This window comes from Miscanthus floridulus, chromosome 3 (genome assembly GCF_019320115.1).
Source record: "Miscanthus floridulus cultivar M001 chromosome 3, ASM1932011v1, whole genome shotgun sequence".
NCBI classification, from domain to species: Eukaryota; Viridiplantae; Streptophyta; class Magnoliopsida; order Poales; family Poaceae; genus Miscanthus; species Miscanthus floridulus.
The window spans coordinates 10,253,756-10,277,690 of NC_089582.1; the positions used below are offsets into that span (position 1 = coordinate 10,253,756).

General features: G+C 53.9%; 1 protein-coding gene and 1 long non-coding RNA gene across 5 annotated transcripts; both read left to right on the forward strand.

The window, feature by feature from the left end:
* Window positions 1-9,024: 9,024 nt before the first annotated feature.
* On the forward strand, window positions 9,025-11,866 carry LOC136541354 (protein TIC 62, chloroplastic-like). 4 transcript variants are annotated; one of them, XM_066533197.1, is made up of 8 exons: window positions 9,025-9,529; window positions 9,647-9,848; window positions 9,952-10,048; window positions 10,251-10,323; window positions 10,419-10,840; window positions 10,967-11,096; window positions 11,227-11,428; window positions 11,548-11,866. In XM_066533197.1, the coding sequence occupies exons 1-6, from the start codon at window positions 9,104-9,106 to the stop codon at window positions 11,064-11,066; spliced, it is 1,320 nt and encodes a 439-aa protein (XP_066389294.1). In that variant the 5' UTR covers window positions 9,025-9,103; the 3' UTR covers window positions 11,067-11,096; window positions 11,227-11,428; window positions 11,548-11,866. The 4 variants fall into 4 exon arrangements, with proteins under 4 accessions (XP_066389294.1, XP_066389295.1, XP_066389293.1 ...); XM_066533198.1 differs by having other exon boundaries at window positions 9,026-9,529; window positions 10,967-11,095; window positions 11,207-11,428; window positions 11,543-11,866; XM_066533196.1 differs by having other exon boundaries at window positions 9,026-9,529; window positions 10,967-11,095; window positions 11,207-11,428.
* Window positions 11,867-19,828: 7,962 nt separating this feature from the next.
* Window positions 19,829-21,878, forward strand: LOC136544956 (uncharacterized). Its single transcript, XR_010780877.1, has 3 exons — window positions 19,829-19,977; window positions 20,054-20,780; window positions 20,858-21,878. It is a non-coding gene; the product is annotated as an uncharacterized lncRNA (long non-coding RNA).
* The last annotated feature ends 2,057 nt before the right edge of the window (window positions 21,879-23,935 follow it).

Sequence of the window (23,935 nt, forward strand, 5' to 3'; positions counted from 1 at the left end):
TTGTGGCGTAGTTTACTGGAGGCATGGACATGGAAATATTCTATGATGTGTGTTGATCTTTCCCTGCTGCCTCAGTAAGCTGCAGGCTCCTTGACTAGCCAGGTCAGCCGTGGTCCCTAGCCAACTTGCGCAATGCTGTTTCACCGAACGACCACTACTACAACTCACATATTTCATAGCAGAGCTGTAACCCCACATCGTAGTCCAATTTTAGCCTCGCAGTAAGCTGTCGACAGTGATGATCATAGCCTTCAACATCGGCATCTCGGACCGACTGCGGTGTACACTAAAACCGCCGATTGGCTTATGATCCGTCCGTGATTAGTGTCCTTACTTCAGTTGCATTTGAGTACGACACGGCTATGGATGTACACTAATACCGCCACATTGGCAAATAATCGACTGTGTCGAGGCTATCAAAACCGTCGTGTAGGCACATCACCGCCTGTGTAATGGTCACCAGCAACATCAACCTTGTACTTTGACCTGACTGTCAGCGGTTGTTCTACACCAAAATTTGAAAAGAAGAACGCGGGAACTCGAAGCTTCTAAGATTGTATTGTCGGTGCAGAAAGTGACCAACACGTAAATATTTGTAGTTTTGCTGTACGTTGTGGATCGGAGGTGGCCTAACACTCAATGACACAGGATTATACTGGTTCAGCAACGTGCTCCTACGTTCAATTGAGTCGGTCGGTGACTTTATTCATGAGCCTAGGTGCTCGAAGTTGCTGTGGGGTTACAAACGAAAGGGAGAAAGATGGGGGGTACAAGAGGTTCCGGTCGGACTCTGGTCTGAAGGGGCGAGAGTGACGGAAGCCTCGCTATTGTCCTAAGTGTTCGAGCGTGTGCTCGGTATAACTTTAGAGTGTCTAAAGTTACAGAGGGTGAATTAATGTAGGTGAACTGATCCATCTCTTTTGGGAGAGATGCATCCCCTTTTATAGATAAAGAAGATGGCTTTACAAGAGAGAGAGAGAGAGAGTACGTATGCTAAGCCTTGTTGCCCACGCCATCGGGTACAAGATGATTGTAGGCTGCCTATAACACTGTTAATGTCACTGTTTAATGTAATGGCATGTGGGAGGTTGCGTCGTCTTCTTTCGGCATAGCTAGATGTCGATGCATGCTATACTGTTGATGCCCTAGAGGCATGTGATGGGTTTTACCGCGTTTCGCCTGTAAGGTAAATGTCGGCGCCCACAACACTGTTGATGTCCAGAGGCATGTGGGGGGAGCCTTTCCGTGTTTGTCTGGTATGGGAGTTGATGGCGCCTATAACACTGTTACAGAAAATGTCGGCGCCTACAACACTGCTTGGGTTCTGTCGTGCCAGGAGGATCGTAGGGTACTGTCTGGTAGGTGCACAGGGTATGGTCCCTGGTATTACAGTTTGACTTTGTGCGCCCTGCCTTACTTTTTCTGTCCGTTTCTTAGTTCCTTACCGAGCGGGCGTCCCCGGTCGGTTGGTCCCAATCGGCTTTGATTGCGCCAGTCGGAGATGAGCTGTAAGTAGGGGTTCGGCGTTTTTCCCGGTCGGAAGAGCAGGTCAGAGTCAGAAGTGGTGTTTTGGCTAGGCCTTCGGTCGAGAGGCCGTCCGAAGGTGGGCTGGAGACCGAAGTGAGCGCTCCGGTCGGAGAGGCGGGCCGGAGTTTAAAGCCGACGCCGTTCCTCTCGGCCAGGCCTTCCGATCGGAGACTGGATCGCCCTTCTGGCCGGTCGTTTTAGTACTTGGGCCGGCCCAAGAGTTGCGCGTTGGTTCGCAACATTGTCTGCTAAGCCGAGCCTTTGCTGGAAGCCAGGTCTATGAGGGACCCTGGTTTTTTGAACCCGGACAGGAAACCCCCCGATCCCCTCAGGCGATTTGGGTAGAATCATCTAGGGTTTTTTTGTCTCGACAGCGGGTGCGTGCGAGTGCACCCGCGGGTGTAGCCCCCCCGAGCTCCCAGGCGATTCGGGTAGATTGTCTGGGTGGTTTCATGTTGCCAGCGGGGGAGGTTTATTTAGTCAGTGGGTGGCACGCGAGCGCACCCGCGGGTGTAGCCCTCGAGCCCCCAGGCGATTCGGGCAGGATCGCTTGGGGGGTTTTGTCAGCGGGCATGTGTGCGTGTATTTGTCGAGACAAAGTCATCTGGCGTCGGTGCAGCCCATGCAGCGAGGCATTTCGTTTAGGGATCTAGGCAAGACGAAGCTCGCGGATCCTGGCATCGGTGCAGGCCGGCGCAGCCGAGGCAGTTAGTTTAGGTATCGGCGAGGCGGAGCTCGCGGATCCTAGCGTCGGTGCAGCCCGCCGTAGCCGGGGGGTAGTTAGTTTAGGGATCGAGCGAGACGGAGCCTCGTGGATCCTAGCGGCGGTGCCAAGCCACGTTGCAGCCGAAGGCAGTTAGTTAGGGATCGAGCAAGGCGGAGCTCATGGATCCTAGTGTCGGTGCAGCCGCGCAGCCGAGGCCAGTTAGTTCAGGATCATGAGAGACGGAGCTTGGCGGATCCCTGGCATCGGGCGCAGCCTAGGGATCGAAACGGACTCACAGATCTAGGCATCGGGCGCGCCGAGGGATCTAGGCGAGTTGGAGTCATGGACCCAGTGCCAGCTAGAGGAAGTTAGTTAGGGATCGGGCAGAGGCAGAGCTCGTGGATCTTGGCATCGGGTGCAGCCTGAGGGATCGAAACTGAACTCACGGATCCAGGCGTCGGGCGCACCGAGGGATCTGGGCGAATTGGAGTCGTGGACCCAGGTGCAGCCGAGGCATTTTTTGGTGTCTTGAGCCCCTGAGCCCCGTTGTCCTTTGGTAGGGTCGGTCGAGTTTGTGCGTTACCCTGTCCTGTGGTTTCTCGCAACCGAAGGGGCTAAGCCTAACGTCGCTTGCCTCGATCGCTCGGGCTCGAGTGACGCGCTAGTGAGCTCGCTGGCGGGTATGATCGAGTGAAATCCGGGTTCGTCGTTCGTGACGGGGTCGGCATAGCCCTCTTGTGACATTCCACTGCCCTCCTTAACCTACATCTCGGCAGAGGCCTGGGTCATTTTCGGAGATTCGACCCGGGTGGCCCGCTGGCCTCCCCTCGATGGAGATTCTGTGGGTTTGGTGGAGGTTTAGGATCGAACGAGAAGGTTGAGATGACCCTGTCCGCTTCAGGGCAGACTGGCGAGGGCCGCATGGAGCTCATCTATGTTTTCTCCCCTGGCTCTATTTTGACGTGAGGCGGGGCCTCAAGCCCTTCCTGGGCCGGCCTTCAACCCTGGTTGGTCGTTGCTCATGTTGAATGAGGCAAACTACCGCTTCGTGACGCAACACAGAGTATTGTGATGCATTGACTGCATACGCAATTGCTTTAGCCCCCGAGCCCCAGGCGATTTAGGGTAGAATCACCCGGGGGGCCGACGTATGAATGATTGCGTGTATGGATGATTTATATAAAGAACAGGAGCGGGGTGTCGATAATGTTACCTTGATGACACGATGATGGGGTTTGAGGAGCTCCAATCGAAAATGTCCGACTGGGATCCGTGCTCATCGTTTATGACGGAGTCGGCATGGCCCACACGGGGCATCCCTCTGCTCCTTACCTATCTCTCGGTGTTCGCCTGAGCGTCCGATCAACTCAGGAAGCCTGTTGGTCTCTCCTGGTGGAGATCCCGTCGCTTGGGCCTTTCCAAGTCCCACCTAGGAAGGTGGAGGGCCACCTGCACGCAGTGGCACCTTGTTTCTCGTGCCCGGTGTGAGGTAGTGGTGGGCCATACCTAGGCCATGTCCTGTCCGACCAGGTGCCATTCCGTCAAGCAGGGTGTGTCTTATTGGTCAGGGCGTGTCCCATCGTACCCCATCCACATTGAATGGGGAAGGGAGAGGGTTTTTTGCCCCTATCGTTTCACCTTTCCTCGTTCGCCATGCCTTTCCCAACTACTGTGCCCCTTTCTTTAGGTAGGAGACGGGAGAGGGCTTTTGCCCCGTTCCTTTGCCTATTCCTCATCTGCCATCTCTTCTCTTTCTTCCTTCTTGCCAAGAGCGTCTGAGTGTCGTAGCGGTTCCTAGGAGATAAAAAGGGGAGAGCGAGGGAGAGGGGAAAACTCACAAATCCATTCATGAATTTGGAGTGAAAGTTGGGCTGGAGGTGATCCGTTGTGAGGGAATCGGTGTTGGAGTCCTTCGCCGAGAAGGGGTTTCTGCCGCCGGAAGGACTGGGTGGCGCACTGGAGGGCTCCCGGGAGGGAGGATTTCCCACAACCTCGGGCTAGTAAGGTTGTTTCCTTCCTTGCCTTCCATGAGCGCAGGGTTAGGATACCCGCCGCACACTGGTTCCTGCGCGGGCTCCTCAATGAGTGGGATTTGGAGCTGCTAGCACCTCAATCCACTAGGGGTGCTGCATATCGCTGGCTTTGTCACCGTGTGCGAGGCCTTCCTCAGGATGGAGCCACATGTGGATTTCTTTCGGTGGATGTTCTCCGGGCGAACTTTGTCGATGGGGAATCCGCCGAGGCCACGCCGGTGGGGGGCTTTGCGCTACAGAAGACACCGAGCGCAGGGGGCTCGATACCCTGTGTATACCCCCTGCGATTCCAATTCGGGGGTGGCACGGGGAATGGTTCTACATTAGGAACCCGGTGGAGGCGTCATTTCCTCCTTTCACCGGTAGGAGGCCGGAGAGACTAGATAGCTGGTTGTGGGGCCCTGCTAGTCAGCAAAAGAAGAAGGTGGAGATCATCGAGGCAGAGCTCCAGAAGCTCATGCGGCGCGGCCTTGATGGGGTGCGGGTGTTCCACACCCTCTTTCCGCCATCGGGTTGCTCCGCTGTAGAGAGGACGCGGTCGACGTGGAAGTACAACGGGCCCGACAGACCCCGACCGTGTGTTGCTAGAGGAGCTGCCGAACGACGAGGTCTCGAGTCGTCTTGATCGGGTTGCTATAGCTAAGCCCAAAGAGAAGGTCGACGAAAAGCCCGTACCTCTCAATGCCGTGATGGTGTCCAAACTAGTATGCCCCTGTTTCTTTACTCATGTGTTCTTTTCCCCTTTGCTTTCCTATTTTTGATTTCGAGTCGCCTGTTTCGTAGAGACTTTGAAGCTTAGAAGTCCCGCCTACATCTTCCAAAGGGGCCGGCAGGGCACAGCTCGGCAGGCCACCCAAAAGGAGGCGGTAGATGCCAAGAAGAAGAAGAAAGCTGAGGAGGCTCGGTGGAAGTATGAGAAGGAGAAGGAGATCGCCCAGTGCGTGAAGGCCAGGGAAAATAGGAGCGACATCGAGTTAGAGCTCGAGTCGGAGGACCCCATAGAGGTGGGGGATGACATGATTTTCTTCGAGGAGGAGGAAAGCCAAGAGGTCATTGCGACCTCGACGGAGCATCGTGGTCCTATGGCCGCGCCTGCTGGTGGCGAGCAGGGGGCAGAGAGGCACGGTGTTGTTCCCATGCCAAGGAAGCGTGCTATGAGCGTGGACGCCATCAGCAAATGGGAGGCGAAGCGGACATGGTCACCGCGCCCTTCAACGGTGGTGCCGGCCTCATCCCCACCAATTGTGGACATGGCGGGACTAGCCCAACGGTCAGAGGAGCGGGCTCATACCCACAATAGGAGGATGCCCCACTAGCTGCTCCAGTCAGCGCGCCCCAAGCCGAAGGTCATGGTGTTTCGCAGGCTATGTAGGAACCGGTTGAGTCAACTGCTTTGGTTGAAGCGAGAGGGCACAGGTCGTGGCCTAGGAGCGGTCCTCGCCCTATGGGCCCATTGTCGTCGGGTTAGGGCTTCAGAGTCGTACCGCTTACATCCCGGTATGCCCTTTTTTGTTTCTTTTTGATCTTGCTGTTGAGTTTTTTGGAGTATGACTGACTTGTGTTTTTTCAGCAGTGGCCGGATGTTGACGGGGCTGAGCATCGCCCCAACTCCCATGCAGGAGGTTTGGAGGCCCACCTTGCAGCAAGCCATGATGAGCGGCGGGGAGGGCAGGGTGGTGGCGCGGATCCTTCCCTTCCGAGGGTAGCACCCCTCGGATCAGAAGCTAGTACGGCGGTAGTGGCAGCGTCAGCGTTGGCGGCGATCCTTGTGGCGACGGCAGAGGCCATGTCAGAGGGAACCTTTGTGGCCCCTCCTCCTCTGGCTGTGGTGGAAGAGGAGAGGGAGACCAGGTTCACTGCCTTGCCGGGCGGAGGGCCGCACGGTTCACCCTCCTGGTCAGAGCCGAAGGTGCCGGGAGATGTGGTCGGGCCAAAACCAGAACATCTGCCGGTGGCCCATGAAGACGAGGTGGTAGAGATCCCCTTCGACGATGAAGTAGATGACGCGGTGGAGCCGCTAGCGCCGTCATGGGAGCTGGTGGTGGTTGGATGGTCGGCCAGGGCCTTCAGTGGGTTCAGGGTGAGCCATAATCTGGTGTGGCCCTTCCCTGACTGACCCGAGGAAGGCTCGGTTCATCCTCCGCGATGAGGAGGAGGTGGCGCTCTAGCACTTCCTGACAGAGAGTGGAGTGTCGATGGAGTCCGATCTTGCCCAAACCAGGGCAAGGCTTGAGGATGTCTTGGAGTGGGTCAAGTCCTTCCATCGGACGGTTATGGTCGACCTACCCCACGCCGCAGAGGTAAGTCCTCTATGATTTGATCTTGATTCCTTGGTTCCTTGCTGGTTGCTTCATTATGTTAGCTCCTTGCTTCATAGGGCTTGGAGGGGATTTCATGCCGCAAGTCCCTTTCCTCCTGGAGGAGCACGCCCGAATGGCTGAGTTGGAGCACCAGCTGGAGTCCGCTCGCCGCGAGTCCTAGAATCGGGCGATAGAGGCGACCGAGGCACGGGCGGTGGAAGTGCTTGCAGCGGAACGAACGACTACCACCAAGCGGGGGCTTGAGGTGGCCAAGGCCCGCCAGGCGGAGACCAAGGCGGTGTTTGCGGATGTCCCTTGGCGGACACCAAGGCAACACTCCAAAGATCCCTAGAGACCTTGGAGTCAGAGCAAAATGCCCTAGAGTCGGAGTGAAAGGCCCGATCGGAGGTAGACCAGGAAGTGCTCATGCTTCGAGGCCGGGGTGATGGGGACAGAGGAGGCGAACGCCCGGCTACACGAGCAGGTGACTTGGTAGGCGGAGGGACTCTCTATCCTCGAGAATACCCACCTTGATAAGTACCTTTTTTGCTTTTGACGTGTTGGTTTCTTCGTTTAGCTTGATTCTAAGCCTGTCATCCTTTTTCTAGAGCTAGGTGGAAAGGTGGAATTGTTGGAGTAGGATCTGGAGATGGCCAAGGCAACATTTGGAAGGAATGCGGAGGCGCTGGCTAAGTCCCTTGAAGAGCGACATGCTCTTGAGGGGGAACTTGACCAGATACACAATGTTGCCTAGCTCGTTGTCTTTGAGGTCTTCGAGTCGGCGCCAAGTACTAGTGCGCCCACCTTCTGGCTGGCGAAGGTTCCAGATAAGGTGCGGGCCCTCATCATCGACGGGTTGTTCTATGGAGTGTCGGGGGTGTTGACTTCGGTGGCAACGTACCACCCGAACCTGGACTTCGCCACCATCTGCAGTGGGTATGCTGATGGCTGTAGCATAGAGGACATCTAGTCATTCAGGAGAGCTTGCTGCCACACACAAAGTTGTGGGCCGAGCAAGTCTCTGTGAAGTGGGTGATGGATGCTCATCGTGCGGACATGGCTGGAAGCGTGCGTTAGGAGGACATCGCCTAGCCTGTGGATGGCGTGGAGCCTGGGTCGGAGATGAACGTCACCCTGCCTCCGACAGAGCCGAATGTCGTCCAGCTAGGGAGCGAGCAGCCCATGCCTTCGCCAGTCGCACCAACAACAGATGCCGCTGGGCAGCATCAATAGCTTGTAAAGTATAAGTAGTTTAGTAGTTGTACAAAGTTAAGTTCATGGGGGAGCCGCTGTGTAAACATTCTTGTGTACTCAATGAATACAATCAGTTTCATTTTTTGTGATGGAATCACTCCGTTCGGGGAATCTTGTCCCATTCGTTCCTTAGTTTTACCTTAGCATAATTTTGTTTTTTATTCTTTCTTTTTCACACTTGCCCGTTCGTTCCGTAGGCTGCAACCTTAGGAACCCGAGCGTGGCCCCGAGGCTCAGTTGCTCGTAACCGTTGGTAGAGGCGGGGTGCGATTGGTTAGAATATTTAAAGCAAAGCTACGTAAGGTAATTTAAGGAACGAACTACCCTTTTGTTTGGGTAGGAAGGAGTTTTTACCATATGATAGTAAATAAAAGAGAGGTGATAGTGCACCCCCGTGGAGCCCCCCGAGTGACCCTAGGCCGAAAGTGTTAGGTCGGGGCACTTTTATAGTAGCAAACGTTAAGTAAAACAATGGTAAGACTGAATTTTAGGGGGAAGAAACGACAGTAGCTGTTCGCTGTTCCAAGTGTTGGTGAGAACATTGCCGTTGTCGTCCTTTAGTTGATAGGCGTCCGGTCGGATCACCTCAGTCACCGTATAGGGACCTTCAGTCGTCTGGATCCTTGTCCTGCTACACTCCCTTTCTTGGCCGCTGCTTCTTTGCCTTTTCCTTCCTTTGGCCTACCGGCCTATCATAGAAGGCACTTGTGGAGCTCGTAGTTCTTATAGAGGTGTTTGATGGAGTAGGCAGTGGTTGGTGCATGGGCTCTCCATGAGCTCGTTGAAGTAGTCCTGGAAGGCCCTGCTAGGGCTGCTTGTCCATGTGATCAGCCGTGGTGACCAACCATGGAGTTGGCCAGTCGGCGATGATCTTTTTTGTTCTTTTTGCCCCTCTGCGTGGAGGGGCCCTCGTCCTGATCCTCGCGCTTGGCTTGCCTCTGCCTTGGCCTACGTTGAAGCATTAGGGAGTAGCGCTCTCTGGATGCGTCGGGCAAAGGCCCATGGTCCTGGGCCATCCAGGCTAGGACTCCGGTCATCTGGCCGGCGACCACACCTAGGGTGTGTTCATCACCACTCCTCTTGATGGTCCTGGCCGGGGTCTATGTCGCCTGCTATCACATACGCTCGATGGACGTCATCATCTTTCAACTAACAGGGGATCCCACGCTATCCCAGAGTGTGGACAGGGCAGCGCCACGTGGGAAAAAGGATGCGGTAGGCAGAGGCAACAGAGTGACTAGTGGATCGCCTGCTGAAGCTGAAGCTGGTGGGAGCGGCCGGGCATGGACACCATCGTCTTCCTCTCGCCTCCTCTGCTGCTCATGAGCCACCGCCCCCACGCATCATCATCAGCTTACACTACTGCTAGTCGTCACCTGCCTCCTCTGGCTGCTGCTGCTGCATCATCCAGTTCCAGCCCTCGGCTGCTCATCAAGCAGCAGATGAGCAGCAGCATTATTGGTAATAATCATTCAACCCGGCAAAGATCACTATTACTGTCGTCTCGTGCATCTGCTGCTTCTTCTGCGTCAACGGCGACGGCGGCCGCAGCACTGGCACCGGCGCAGAAAGAGAGAGAGAAAGACGTCGTGTTCGTGGCTGGCGCCACCGGCAGAGTTGGGTCCCGGGCCGTGAGGGAGCTCATCAAGCTTGGCTTCCGTGTGCGCGCTGCCGTCAGGAACGCCCAGAGGGCCACGTCCCTGGTGCAGGTATCATATTCATCATGTATATAAGTATATTGTTTGGGAATGAATGAATTTGATTGACTTCATCATCATATCATATAATGCATGCATGGTGAATGAATTGTTTGCATTGATTTGCAGAGCGTCCAGCAACTGAAACTAGAGGCGCAGCTGGAGCTTGTGGAGTGTGACCTGGAGAAGCAGGCGCAGGAAGGCATCGTTTCAGCCATAGGCCATGCTTCCCTGGTGGTGTGCTCCATCGGTGCCAGCGAGAAGGAGATCCTGGATGTCACCGGCCCATACCGCATCGACTACATGGCCACCAACAAACTTGTACAGGCTGGTACGGTTAAGCTGCTAGTAGTTGCCGTAGGTTAATTCATTGTTTTAATAATAATAATAATAATAATAACTATATATATTCGTACTACATACTAACACTGTAGTATGGCCGCATTCAGCATCTGCTGCCAAGGTGGAGCACTTCATCCTGGTTACATCCCTGGGCACCAACAAGATCGGCTTCCCTGCATTCCTCTTGAAGTAAGTAAATAAACAGTAATTAATATGAAGTAATTTTAATTAATTGGTTGTGCTACCTACCTTGGGCACGCTTATTATACTATTGGGCTGGGTAATTAAATTAATAATAACTCCTGCTCGTGCTGGGCATATATATATATATATATATATATATATATATATATATATATATATATATATATATATATATAAACACAAGCAGCTTGTTCTGGGGGGTTCTGTACTGGAAAAGACGAGCTGAAGAAGCACTCATCGCAAGCGGCATTCCCTACACGGTATGTACCTGTACGTAGGCATGCATCATCGATAGATCTATCTTGGTTCATCACAATGCATGCGGCATGCTTTCAATGGTTGTACATGTACGTAGATCATAAGGCCCGGAGGCATGGAGAGGCCGACGGATGCTTTCAAGGAGACGCACAACCTGGTGTTGGCACCAGAGGACACCTACGTGGGTGGCCAGGTATCCAACCTGCAGGTGGCGGAGCTCATCGGATGCATCATGGCCACCAACAGCAACAGGAGGGCGGCCTACTGCAAGATCGTGGAAGCGGTGGCCGAGACCACCGCGCCGTTGCTGCCCATGGAGCAGCTCCTCTCCACAATTCCTTCCAAGAGGGAGAGGGAACCCCCTGCAGCTGACGATGAGCCGCCTGAGGACGAAACGGAGGCTGCAGAGGTGAAGCCATCAGATCCAAAGCAGCCAGAACCCCCAGCACCTGTAGCAGAGCCATCAGAGACAAGGACCGGAGGAAAAGCAGCAGAGCCAACACTCTCACCCTACACGGCGTAAGTAGAGGCACACACTTATATATGCAGAAGATTGTATTGTACTATATATGTCATATATCATACATGCCATGCATGCATATATACATACATACATACATACATACATACATGATACATATGCAGGTATGAGGCGCTGAAGCCACCTTCGTCCCCGTCCCCCAAACAGAGCAGCAGCAAGGCCTCCCAAGCCCAAGCGCAACAAATGCAAGAAACAGCGTCCTAGCTCAAGCCGGTCCCTCTCCCCATACCCCGCGTAATAAGCAACTTATAATTATATATATTATAAGAGATACATCTATCTTAAATTCTTACATGTAATCGATTGCTTGATTGATTCATGTACGTACGTTTTGTTTTGTTTCACATTCCTGGACTTGAAGAAGCCTCCAAGCTCGCCGCCTTCGCCTCCGTCTTCTTCCTAATTAGTACCAATGCTTCATCAGCATGTGCACTCTGCAATACGTTTTTAATTATATTGGGCTCCAATCCAATGGCATCTTCCCCGCCGCCAGCACCAGACCAATATTGAATCATATCATCGCCCCATCACAAGAAGCAACAGCGCCCACTTTCACCCTACACAAGGTATAGTACATACGCTGCGTAGCACATGCACACTTATATAAATTCAATGTCTTAAATTTAATTGTGTTTATTTCACCAATCAATATTATAATTCATTCATCTACATGCATGTAGTGTAGGCACGAGGACCTGAAGCCTCCAGAGCAAGCTCACCAACTCCGGCTGCGCCCAAACCATAGATAACACGTTACTCCCTTCGACCTTTGTCCTAAATTATAGGATATTTTGATATTTTTAAATTTATAGTTTTTTATTATGTATCTGGATATAACATATATATCTAGGTGTATAACAAAAGCTATGAACTCTAAAAAAACACTAAAACATCTCATAATTTAAAACAAAGAGTGTATGGAGACATAAATACTTCTAGCACTTCTCTCCATGCATGTCGTGAGTTTTGGCGGAGCAATATTAATGTGGCTCCGTACGAACGTACATGTCTCTCTGAGTGATACATGTGTGTATGTACTTTTTTTTTAGGGGGGGGGGGGGGGGGGGGGGGGGGTTGTTTGAGCTGGAGTTATCCCCACCTTTTCATTGCATTGGAGATACATTCATTTTAGGCTTACATTATGGAACAGCTAAATTACACCAATGCTCAACCACTGAGTGTTCTGCGACCGGGAACCGGTGCGACCACAGATGAGCTGCATCTCTGAAGTTTGTAGCAAGTTGACTGGTAGATGGCGGTAGATTGTTGAAGACCACGTCATTGCGGTGTTTCCACAGCATCCAGCAGACAAGATGTGTAAGAGTGCGTCGAAGTGCAGGGCGGCAACGTGGTTAGGCTTGGTTATAAGATGTGGCCTTGTTCGCTTGATCGTTTTTGTGACTTATAAGCCGGCTGATGCTGTTTTGTTGATAAGCATGGCGTGTACGCCGATTTTGTTCCAAAGCTGCTCCACAAAAGGACAGGTAAGGATCAGGTGTGTCGTTGTTTCTTGAGCACCGGCGCAGATGGGGCAAGTGTCGTCTTCCACAGGGTTTTTCTTCTTCAAATTTGCTCTGCACTTGATACGAAAAGTTGAACTTTTTTGGGGGGAGGGGGGTGCGGTTATTCCAGACGAACCTGGCATAGTCGGCGGGTGTACCATGATTCTTGATGGCTCGTTATATCTGCGACGTGCTGAGCTTATGATAACGAGCTGCTTCCATCAGGGGGCACAGTTGGTTATCCGAGGAGTTGCTCAGTTGCAGGTTGGCAAGGATTTCCTCCACTTGTGCCAATTCTCTGGCAGCCTACTGCGACAGCCTGGGCACCAGCAGCCTGCGGACACCCAGCGGCATGGCGTCCCTCACCGTCGATCCACCGATGGACACATGGCAGGCGAGGCTTGGAAAGGCAGCTGCAAGAGTCGCAGAGCCATGCCATTGATCATCCCAGAAGCTTGCCCATCTCCAACAATTTATGAGGTGATACATCGGTAGAAAGGCAGAAGGCTGCGGAGAGTATCCTAGTGCGCGCCAACCGCCTCACTACCAGTGAGGTTGTCCAAGTCAAGACCATTTCTAGCCCACTGAGCCCAGGCGGAGTCCTATGATGGGTGATGCAATCTGTGAATGAGTTTTAGGAGCAAGCACTGATTTTGCAGGCTCAGTTCACGGACGCCGAGGCCCCCCCCATCTCCTTAGTCTGACACACCACTATCCACGCAACAAGGCATTGGGAGCCTGTGGTTTTTCCGGTCCCTGTCCATAAGAAGGACGCCGTCTGGAGTCCAGGGCATCCAAGACGCCCTTAGGCATTTGATTGGCAGCCATCAGGTACGCCGCAGAGCCATCCAGAACCGAGTTAATCAAGATCACCCCACCCGGCCTCTGGCGTTCAAGAATTGATTTTGCCACCCCGCCAAGCTCTTATCCGCTCTTCCAATTAGCAGGCTGAACGCAGTAAGGTTCAGCTTAGTGTCCGACAGAGGCAAGCCTAGATATGTTTGCGGGAATGTTTCCAACTTGCAGTCCAGCAATCCGTGAAGTTCAGTGCACACTGTGGGGGAGACATTCATTGGGACCATAGCACTTTTGTTGTAGTTGATCTTCAAGCCAGTTGCATCTGCAAAATCATCGAGTAGTTGCCGCAATCGTCTCACCTAGGTTGTGTCAGTTGGCAGCAGAATGAGCGTGTCATCCGCATACTGTAACACCAGGCAGGGGAGGTCTGCAGCAATAGGATGCTTAATTGAGCCATCATGTTTAATTAGAGCTGGCAAGACATCAGACACGATCAGGAAAATATAAAGCGAGATGGGGTCACCCTGTCGCAAACCATGCTTGCACTTGATCCAGTTTCCAGGAATTCCATTAACCATAACCGCTGACATTGATGTCTGCAGGATCGCCTGAGCCCACTTGCACCACTTATTAGAAAAGCCACGAGTCTAAAGAATCCTGATCAGGCTGTCCCAATTGACTGAATCGAAGGCCTTGGCAAAGTCCAATTTGAGCACAATTGTCGGGATCTTCCTTTTGTAACAACACTGCACAAGTTCAGTCGCAAGGACAAAGTTTTCAGTGATCGACCTCCCCCGAATGAAACCGGTTTGATCCAACGCGACAATCTTGGTGATTTCACGCTGTAACCGAGCCGTCATGACCTTGGTGAGCAGCTTCACTGAAAGATTCTGTAGCGAGATCGGCCTATATGCATATGGGGTGATAACTCAGGTTTCTTGGCGAGAAGGACAACGTAGGCTCTGTTGATTCTAGCCAGGTCAGCTGCATGGTTGTAGAAGTCAGTGAGGAGACAATGAAGTTGGGGCAGAATTTCAGACCGTTCGTTTGGTCGTATTTGGCTTATAAGCCATGACTTATCGGTCAACGAACAGTATTTTTCTCTCACACCAAACCAGCCAATAGTACTTTCAGCCATAGCTTGTAGGTCAAACCAGCCCAAACGAACGAGGCGTTCCAGACTGCACAATAGAATGCTGAGCCAAACCCATCCAGTCTGGGAGCACTGTTTTTGTTCATGGACTGGACAGCGACTTTGGCTTCAGCTAGAGTGAAAGGGCTGGTAAGCATATCTGAATCAACTGAGCGAGCCCCCTGATAGAGTGACTGAAGATCGAATTGCCAGGATGCAAGTATCTCTGACCCTAACAGAGCAGTATAGTAATCTGTGAAGGTAGCCGATTTCCCCGTCTGATCCATGATCATCATACCGTTGCACTCAACCACATGTATCTGGTTGTGGCGTAGCTTACTGGAGGCATGGACATGGAAATATTCTATGATGTTGTTGATCTTTCCCTGCTGCCTCCAGTAAGCTGCAGGCTCCTTCACTAGCAAGGTCAGCCGGTCCCTAGCCAACTTGCGCAATGCTGTTTCACCGAACGACCACTACTACACTCACATATTTCATAGCAGCGTTAACCCACATCGTAGTCCAATTTCAGCCTCAGCAGTAAGCTATCGACAGTGATGATCATAGCCTTCACCATCGGCATCTCAGACTGACTGCGGTGTACACTAAAACCGCCGATTGGCTTATGATCCGTCCGTGATTATGTCCTTACTTCAGTTGCATTTGAGCACGACACGGCTATGGATGTACACTAATACCGCCGCATTGGCAAATAATCCGACTGTGTCGAGGCTATCAAAACCGTCGTGTAGGCACATCAACCGCCTGTGTAGTGGTCACCACCAACGTCACCTTGTACTTTGACCTGACTGTCAGCGGTTGTTTACACCAAAATTTGAAAAGAAGAACGCGGGAACTCGAAGCTTCTAAGATTGTATCTGTCAGTGCAGAAAGTGTCCAACACGTAAATATTTGTAGTTTTGCTGTACGTTGTGATCGGAGGTGGCCTAACACTCAATGACATAGGATTTATACTGGTTCAGGCAACGTGCCCTACGTTCAATTTGAGTCGGTCGGTGACTTTATTCCTGAGCCTAGGTGCTCGAAGTTTGCTGTGGGGTTACAAACGAAAGGGAGAAAGATGGGGGGTACAAGAGGTCCGGTCGGACTCTAGTCTGAAGGGGCGAGAGTGACGGAAGCCCCGCTATGTCCTAAGTGTTCGAGCGTGTGCTCGGTATAACTTTAGAGTGTCTAAAGTTACAGAGGGTGAATTAATGTAGGTGAACTGATCCATCTCTTTTGGGAGAGAGTGCATCCCCTTTTATAGATAAAGGAGATGGCTTTACAAGAGAGAGAGTACGTATGCTAAGCCTTGTTGCCCACGCCGTCGGGTACAAGATAATTGTAGGTGCCTATAACACTGTTAATGTCACTGTTTAATGTCAGGTGCATGTGGGAGGTTGCGTCGTCTTCTTTCGGCATAGTAGATGTCGATGCGTGCTATACTGTTGATGCCCAGAGGCATGTGATGGGTTTTACCGCGTTTGCCTGGTAAGGTAAATATCGGCGCCCACAACACTGTTGATGTCCAGAGGCATATGGGGGGAGCCTTACCGTGTTTGTCTGGTATGGGAGTTGATGGCGCCCACAACACTATTACAGAAAATGTCGGCGCCTACAACACTGCTTGGGTTCTGTCGTGCCAGGAGGGTCATAGGGTACTGTCTGGTAGGTGCACAGGGTATGGTCCCTGGTATTACAGTTTGACTTTGTGCGCCCTGCCTTACTTTTCTGTCCGTTTCTTAGTCCTTACCGAGCGGGCGTCCCCGGTCGGTTGGTCCCAGTCGGCTTTGATTGCGCCAGTCGGAGATGAGCTGTAAGTAGGGGTTCGGCGTTTTCCCGGTCGGAGAAGCGGGTCAGAGTCGGAAGTGGTGTTTTGGCTAGGCCTTCCGGTCGGAGAGGCCATCCGAAGGTGGGCTAGAGACCGAAGTGAGCGCTCCGGTTGGAGAGGCGGGCCGGAGTTAAAAGCCGACGCCGTTCCTCTAAGGCTAGGCCTTCCGATCGGAGATTGGATCGCCCTTTTGGCCTATCGTTTTAGGTACTTGGGCCGGCCCAAGAGTTGCGCGTTGGTTCGCAACGTTGTCTGCTAAGCCGAGCCTTTGCTGGAAGCCAGTCTATGAGGGACCCTGGTTTTATGAACCCGACAGGAACCCCCGATCCCCTCAAGCGATTTGGGTAGAATCGTCTAGGGTTTTTTTGTCTCGACAGCAGGTGCGTGCGAGTGCACCCGTGGGTGTAGCCCCCCGAGCTCTCGGACGATTCAGGTAGAATTGTCTGGGGGGTTTCGTGTTGCCAGCGGGGGAGGTTTTATTTCGTCAGTGGGTGCACGCGAGCGCACCCGTGGGTGTAGCCCTCGAGCCCCCAGGCGATTCGGGCAGGATCGCCTGGGGGGTTTTGTCAGTGGGCATGTGTGTGTATATTTTGGTCGAGACAGAGTCATCCTGGCATCGGTGCAGCCCGTGCAGCCGAGGCATTTAGTTTAGGGATCGGGCGAGACGAAGCTCATGGATCCTGACATCGGTGCAGGCCGCGCAGCCGAGGCAGTTAGTTTAGGTATCGGGCAAGGTGGAGCTCGCGAATCCTAGCGTCGGTGCAGCCCACGTAGCCGGGGCAGTTAGTTTAGGGTTCGAGCGAGACGGAGCTCGCGGATCCTGGCGGCGGTGCAGCCCGTGCAGCCGAGGCAGTTAGTTTAGGGATCGAGCGAGGCGGAGCTCACGAATCCTAGTGTCGGTGCAGCTCGCGCAGCCAAGGCAGTTAGTTTAGGGATTAGGAGAGACGGAGCTTACGGATCCTGGCGTCGGGCGTAGCCTAGGGATCGAAACGGACTCACAGATCTAGGCGTCGGGCGCGCCGAGGGATCTAGGCGAGTTGGAGTCATGGACCCAGATGCAGCCAAGGAAGTTAGTTTAGGGATCGGGCAAGGCAGAGCTCATGGATCTTGGCGTCGGGCGCAGCCGAGGGATCGAAACGAACTCACGGATCCAGGTGTCGGGCGCACCGAGGGATCTAGGCAAATCGGAGTCGTGGACCTAGGTGTAGCCGAGGCATTTTTTGGTGTCTTGAGCCCCTGAGCCCCGTTGTCCTTTGGTAGGGGTCGGTCGAGTTTTGTGCGTTACCCTGTCTGTGGTTTCTCGCAACCGAAGGGGCTGAGCTAACGTCGCTTGCCTCAATCGCTCGGGCTCGAGTGACGCGCTCAGTGAGCTCACTGGCGGGTATGATCGAGTGAAATCCGGGTTTGTCGTTCGTGACGGGGTCGGCATAGCCCTCTTGTGACATTCCACAGCTCCTTAACCTGCATCTCGGCAGATGCCTGGGTCATTTTGGAGATTGACCCGGGTGGCCCGCTGGCCTCCCCTCGATGGAGATTCTATGGGTTTGGTGGAGGTTTAGGATTGAACGAGAAGGTTGAGATGATCCTGTCCACTTCAGGGCAGACTGGGCGAGGGCCGCATGGGGCTCATCTACGTTTTCTCCCCTGGCTCTATTTGATGTGAGGCGGCCTCAAGCCCTTCTTGGGCCGGCCTTCGAACCCTGGTTGGTCGTTGCTCATGTTTGAATGAGGCAACTACCGCTTTGTGACGCAACATAGAGTATTGTGATGCATTTGACTGCATACGCAATGCTTTAGCCCCTGAGCCCCTAGGCGATTTAGGGTAGAATCACCCAGGGGGACCGACGTATGAATGATTGCGTGTATGGATGTATGAATGATTTATATAAAGAAAGAGCGGGGGTCGATAATGTTACCTTGATGACACGATTGAATGGGGAAGGGAGAGGGTTTTTCGCCCCTGTCGTTTCACCTTTCCCCGTTCACCGTGCCTTTCCCAACTGCTGTGCCCCTTTCTTTAGGTAGGAGACGGGAGAGGGCTTTTACCCCGTTCCTTTGCCTATTCCTCATCTGCTGTCTCTTCTCTTTCTTCCTTCTTGCCAAGAGCATCTGAGTGTCGTGGCGGTTCCTAGGAGAGAAAAAGGGGAGAGCGAGGGAGAGGGGAAAACTCACAAATCCATTCATGAATTTGGAGCGAAATGTTGGGCTGGAGGTGATCCATTCTGAGGGAATCGGTGTTGGAGTCCTTCGCTGAGAAGGGGTTTCTGCCGCCGAAGGAGGTGGCGCACTAGAGGGCTCCCGGGAGGGAGGATTTCCCACAACCTCAGGCTGGTAAGGTTGTTTCCTTCCTTGCCTTCCATGAGCGCGGGTTAGGATACCCCGCGCACTGGTTCCTGCATGGGCTCCTCAATGAGTGGGATTTGGAGCTGCAGCACCTCAATCCAATTGGGGTGCTGCATATCGCTGGCTTTGTCACCGTGTGCGAGGCCTTCCTCGGGATGGAGCCACATGTGGATTTCTTTCGGTGGATGTTCTCCGGGCGAACTTTGTCGGTGGGGAATCCGCTCGAGGCCACGCCGGTGGGGGGCTTTGCGCTACAGAAGAAACCGAGCGCGGGGGACTCGTACCCTGTGTATACCCCCTGCAATTCCAATCGGGGGTGGCACGGGGAATGGTTCTACATTAGGAACCCGGTGGAGGCATCATTTCCTCCTTTCACCAGTAGGAGGCCGGAGAGACTAGATAGCTGGTTGTGGGGCCCTACTAGTCAACAAAAGAAGAAGGTGGAGATCATCGAGGCAGAGCTCCAGAAGCTCATGCGGCGCGGCCTTGATGGGGTGCGGGTGTTCCACAGCCTCTTCCGCCATCGGGTTGCTCCGCTGGCAGAGAGGACGTGGTCAACATGGAAGTACAACGGCCCGACAGACCCCGACCGTGTGTTGCCGGAGGAGCTGCCGAATGACGAGGTCTCGAGTCGTCTTGATCGGGTGCTATAGCTAAAGCCCAAAGAGAAGGTCGACGAAAAGCCCGTACCTCTCAATGTCGTGATGGTGTCCAAACTAGTATGCCCCTGTTTCTTTACTCCATGTTCTTTTCCCCTTTGCTTTCCTATTTTTGATTTCGAGTCGCCTATTTTGTAGAGACTTGAAGCTTAGAAGTCCCACCTACATCTTCCGAAGGGGCCGGAGGGCGCAGCTCGGCAGGCCACCCAGAAGGAGGCGGCAGATGCCAAGAAGAAGAAGAAACCTGAGGAGGCTCAGTGGAAGTATGAGAAGGAGAAGGAGATCGCCCAGCACGTTAAGGCTAGGGAAAATAGGAGCGACATCGAGTTAGAGCTCGAGTCGGAGGACCCCATAGAGGTGGGGGATGACATGATTTTCTTCGAGGAGGAGGAAAGCCAAGAGGTCATTGCGACCTCGACGGAGCATCGTGGTCCTATGGCCGCGCCTGCTGGTGGCGAGCAGGGGGCAGAGAGGCACGGTGTTGTTCCCATGCCAAGGAAGCGTGCTATGAGCGTGGACGCCATCAGCAAATGGGAGGCGAAGCGGACATGGTCACCGCGCCCTTCAACGGTGGTGCCGGCCTCATCCCCACCAATTGTGGACATGGCGGGACTAGCCCAACGGTCAGAGGAGCGGGCTCATACCCACAATAGGAGGATGCCCCACTAGCTGCTCCAGTCAGCGCGCCCCAAGCCGAAGGTCATGGTGTTTCGCAGGCTATGTAGGAACCGGTTGAGTCAACTGCTTTGGTTGAAGCGAGAGGGCACAGGTCGTGGCCTAGGAGCGGTCCTCGCCCTATGGGCCCATTGTCGTCGGGTTAGGGCTTCAGAGTCGTACCGCTTACATCCCGGTATGCCCTTTTTTGTTTCTTTTTGATCTTGCTGTTGAGTTTTTTGGAGTATGACTGACCTGTGTTTTTTCAACAGTGGCCGGATGTTGACGGGGCTGAGCATCGCCCCAACTCCCATGCAGGAGGTTTGGAGGCCCACCTTGCAGCAAGCCATGATGAGCGGCGGGGAGGGCAGGGTGGTGGCGCGGATCCTTCCCTTCCGAGGGTAGCGCCCCTCGGATCAGAAGCTAGTACGGCGGCAGTGGCGGCGTCGGCGTTGGCGGCGATCCTAGTGGCGACGGCGGAGGCCATGTCGGAGGGAACCCTTGTGGCCCCTCCTCCTCTGGCTATGGTGGAAGAGGAGAGGGAGACCAGGTTCGCTGCCTTGCCGGGCGGAGGGCCGCACGGTTCACCCTCCCGATCAGAGCCGAAGGTGCCGGGAGATGTGGCCGGGCCAGAACCAGAACATCTGCCGGTGGCCCATGAAGACGAGGTGGTAGAGATCCCCTTCGACGATGAAGTAGATGACGCGGTGGAGCCGCTAGCGCCGTCATGGGAGCTATGTGGTGGTTGGATGGTCGGCCGGGCCTTCTAGCGGGTTCAGGGTGAGCCATAATCTGGTGTGGCCCTTCCCTGCTGACCCGAGGAAGGCTCGGTTCATCCTCCGCGATGAGGAGGAGGTGGCGCTCTGGCACTTCCTGACAGAGAGTGGAGTGTCGATGGAGTCCGATCTTGCCCAAACCAGGGCGAGGCTTGAGGAGGTCTTGGAGTGGGTCAAGTCCTTCCATCGGACGGTTACGGTTGACCTACCCCACGTCGCAGAGGTAAGTCCTCTATGATTTGACCTTGATTCCTTGGTTCCTTGCTGGTTGCTTCATTGTGTTAGCTCCTTGCTTCGTAGGGCTTGGAGGGGATTTCATGCCGCAAGTCCCTTTTCCTCCTGGAGGAGCACGCCCGAATGGCTGAGTTGGAGCACCAGCTGGAGTCCGCTTCGCCACGAGTCCTAGAATCGGGCGATAGAGGCGACCGAGGCGCGGGCGGTGGAAGTGCTTGCAGCGGAACGAACGACTACCGCCAAGCGGGGGCTTGAGGTGGCCAAGGCCCGCCAGGCGGAGACCGAGGCGGTGTTGCGGAAGTCCCTGGCGGACACCAAGGCGACACTCCAAAGATCCCTAGAGACCTTGGAGTCAGAGCAAAATGCCCTAGAGTCGGAGTGAAAGGCCCGATCGGAGGCAGACCAGGAAGTGCTCATGCTTCGAGGCCAGGTGATGGGGACAGAGGAGGCGAACGCCTGGCTACACGAGCAGGTGACTCGGTAGGCGGAGGGACTCTCTATCCTCGAGAATACCCACCTTGATAAGTACCTTTTTTGCTTTTGACGTGTTGGTTTCTTCGTTTAGCTTGATTCTGAGCCTGTCATCCTTTTTCTAGAGCTAGGTGGAAAGGTGGAATTGTTGGAGCAGGATCTGGAGACGGCCAAGGCAACATTTGGAAGGAATGCGGAGGCGCTGGCTAAGTCCCTTGAAGAGCGACATGCTCTTGAGGGGGAACTTGACCAGATACGCAATGTTGCCTAGCTCGTCGTCTTTGAGGTCTTCGAGTCGGCGCCAAGTACTAGTGCGCCCACCATCTGGCTGGCGAAGGTTCTAGATAAGGTGCGGGCCCTCATCACCGATGGGTTGTTCTATGGAGTGTCGGGGGTGTTGACTTCGGTGGCAATGTACCACCCGGACCTGGACGTCGCCACCATCTGCAGTGGGTATGCTGATGGCTGTAGCACAAAGGACATCTAGTCATTCAGGGAGAGCTTGCTGCCACACGCAAAGTTGTGGGCCGAGCAAGTCTCTGTGAAGTGGGTGATGGATGCTCGTCGTGCGGACATGGCTGGAAGCGTGCGTCAGGAGGACATCGCCTAGCCTACAGATGGCATGGAGCCTAGGTCAGAGATGAACGTCGCCCTGCCTCCAATAGAGCCGAATGTCGTCTAGCCAGGGAGCGAGCAGCCCATGCCTTCACCAATCGCACCAACAACAGATGCCGCTGGGCAGCATCAATAGCTTGTAAAGTATAAGTAGTTTAGTAGTTGTACAAAGTTAAGTTCATGGGGGAGCCCCTGTGTAAACATTCTTGTGTACTCAATGAATACAATTAGTTTCGTTTTTTGTGATGGAATCACTCCGTTCGGGGAATCTTGTCCCATTCGTTCCTTAGTTTTACCTTAGCATAATTTTGTTTTTTATTCTTTCTTTTTCACACTTGCCCGTTCGTTCCATAGGCTGCAACCTTAGGAACCCGAGCGTGGCCCACGAGGCTCAGTTGCTCGTAACCGTTGGTAGAGGCGGGGTGCGATTGGTCAGAATATTTAAAGCAAAGCTACGTAAGGTAATTTAAAGGAACGAACTACCCTTTTGTTTGGGTAGGAAGGAGTTTTACCATATGATAGTAAATAAAAAGAGAGGTGATAGTGCACCCCCGTGGAGCCCCCGAGTGACCCAGGCCGAAAGTGTTCAGGTCGGGGCACTTTTATAGTAGCAAACGTTAAGTAAACAATGGTAAGACTGAATTTTAGGGGGAAGAAACGACGTAGCTGTTCGCTGTTCCAAGTGTTGGTGAGAACGTTGCCGTTGTCGTCCTTTAGTTGATAGGCGTCCGGTCGGATCACCTCAGTCACCGTATAGGGACCTTCAGTCGTCTGGATCCTTGTCCGCTACACTCCCTTTCTTGGCCGCTGCTTCTTTGCCTTTTCCTTCCTTTGGCCTACCGGCCTATCATAGAAGGCACTTGTGGAGCTCGCAGTTCTTATAGAGGTGTTTGATGGAGTAGGCGTGGTTGGTGCATGGGCTCTCCATGAGCTCGTTGAAGTAGTCTGGAAGGCCCTGCTAGGGCTGCTTGTCCATGTGATCAGCCGTGGTGACCAACACGGAGTTGGCCAGTCGGCGAATGATCTTTTTTGTTCTTTTTGCCCCTCTGCGTGGAGGGGCCCTCGTCCTGATCCTCGCGCTTGGCCTTGCCTTTGCCTTGGCCTCCGTTGAAGCACTAAGGGAGCAGCGCTCTCTGGATGCATCGGGCAAAGGACCATGGTCCTGGGCCATCCAGGCTAGGACTCCGATCGTCTGGCCGACGACCACACCTAGGGTGTGTTTCACCACTCCTCTTGATGGTCCGGCCGAGGTCTATGTCGCCTGCTATCACTGTCGCTCGATGGATGTCATCATCTTGCTAGGACCAACATCGGTTGCTGATGATGCTACAAGCGTCTTGGTTCGGCCTGAGCCACTCGCGTACAGGCGGTCGGTGCAGAGCGGGCGCCAGGTCAAGCCTGGGCATAGATACGGCCTCCTGTGCCACGCTCGGCTACTGTAGCAGTGAGCGGGTGGAGCGATTCATCTAGTGTGTCCCACTCCCCTGGTGGGGAGAGAGGCCGCGAGTCGATGTCGTGATGCGGAGCTCTCCGCCTATTGAACGGTGGTGGTTTCCACCAGTGCCCGGAGGTTCCGGTGGATCGCCTGTTCCTAGGGGTCATTCGGCTTGGGAAGGCCACGCAGAAGCATTGCCATAGCAGCGATGTTTTGGTCAGCCCGAGCAAACTATGGGAGATTGTTCCCCCCATCCATGATGTTGCGCTGGACCTGGCAGGCGCGACCTCAGGCGCCGCTCGCCGGTTTATGTGCACGGGGTGTAACGTGGTGCGCCGAGCACACCGGCGTAGGTGGCGGTTGGTTCTGCCGTCGTTGTCGTATCTCCTCGCTGTGCTCTCGTGTGAGCGCGAGGGTCCCCGCACGAGGCTCTGGAGGGGTGTTAGTCTACAAGGACTCCACTACCACCGGTGGCTGTCCCAGAGCGTCTGTCATAGTGCACTCCCAGGACAGACGGTGGCTAGGTGCCACATCGCCGATGCTGGAGCCATCACTCTCAACATCGTCATCCATGAGGTTGAGGAAATAGGTGGGAGCATAGCTCGCCATCCCCATGAATTTGG

Bases quoted from the DNA above. Each gene is read 5' to 3' on its own strand.
- LOC136541354 (XM_066533197.1), top strand. From the start codon at position 9,104: ATGGACACCATCGTCTTCCTCTCGCCTCCTCTGCTGCTCATGAGCCAC. The intron at 9,530-9,646 runs GTATCATATTCA...ATTGATTTGCAG, and splicing joins GGGCCACGTCCCTGGTGCAG to AGCGTCCAGCAACTGAAACT. The intron at 10,841-10,966 runs GTAAGTAGAGGC...ATACATATGCAG, and splicing joins ACACTCTCACCCTACACGGC to GTATGAGGCGCTGAAGCCAC.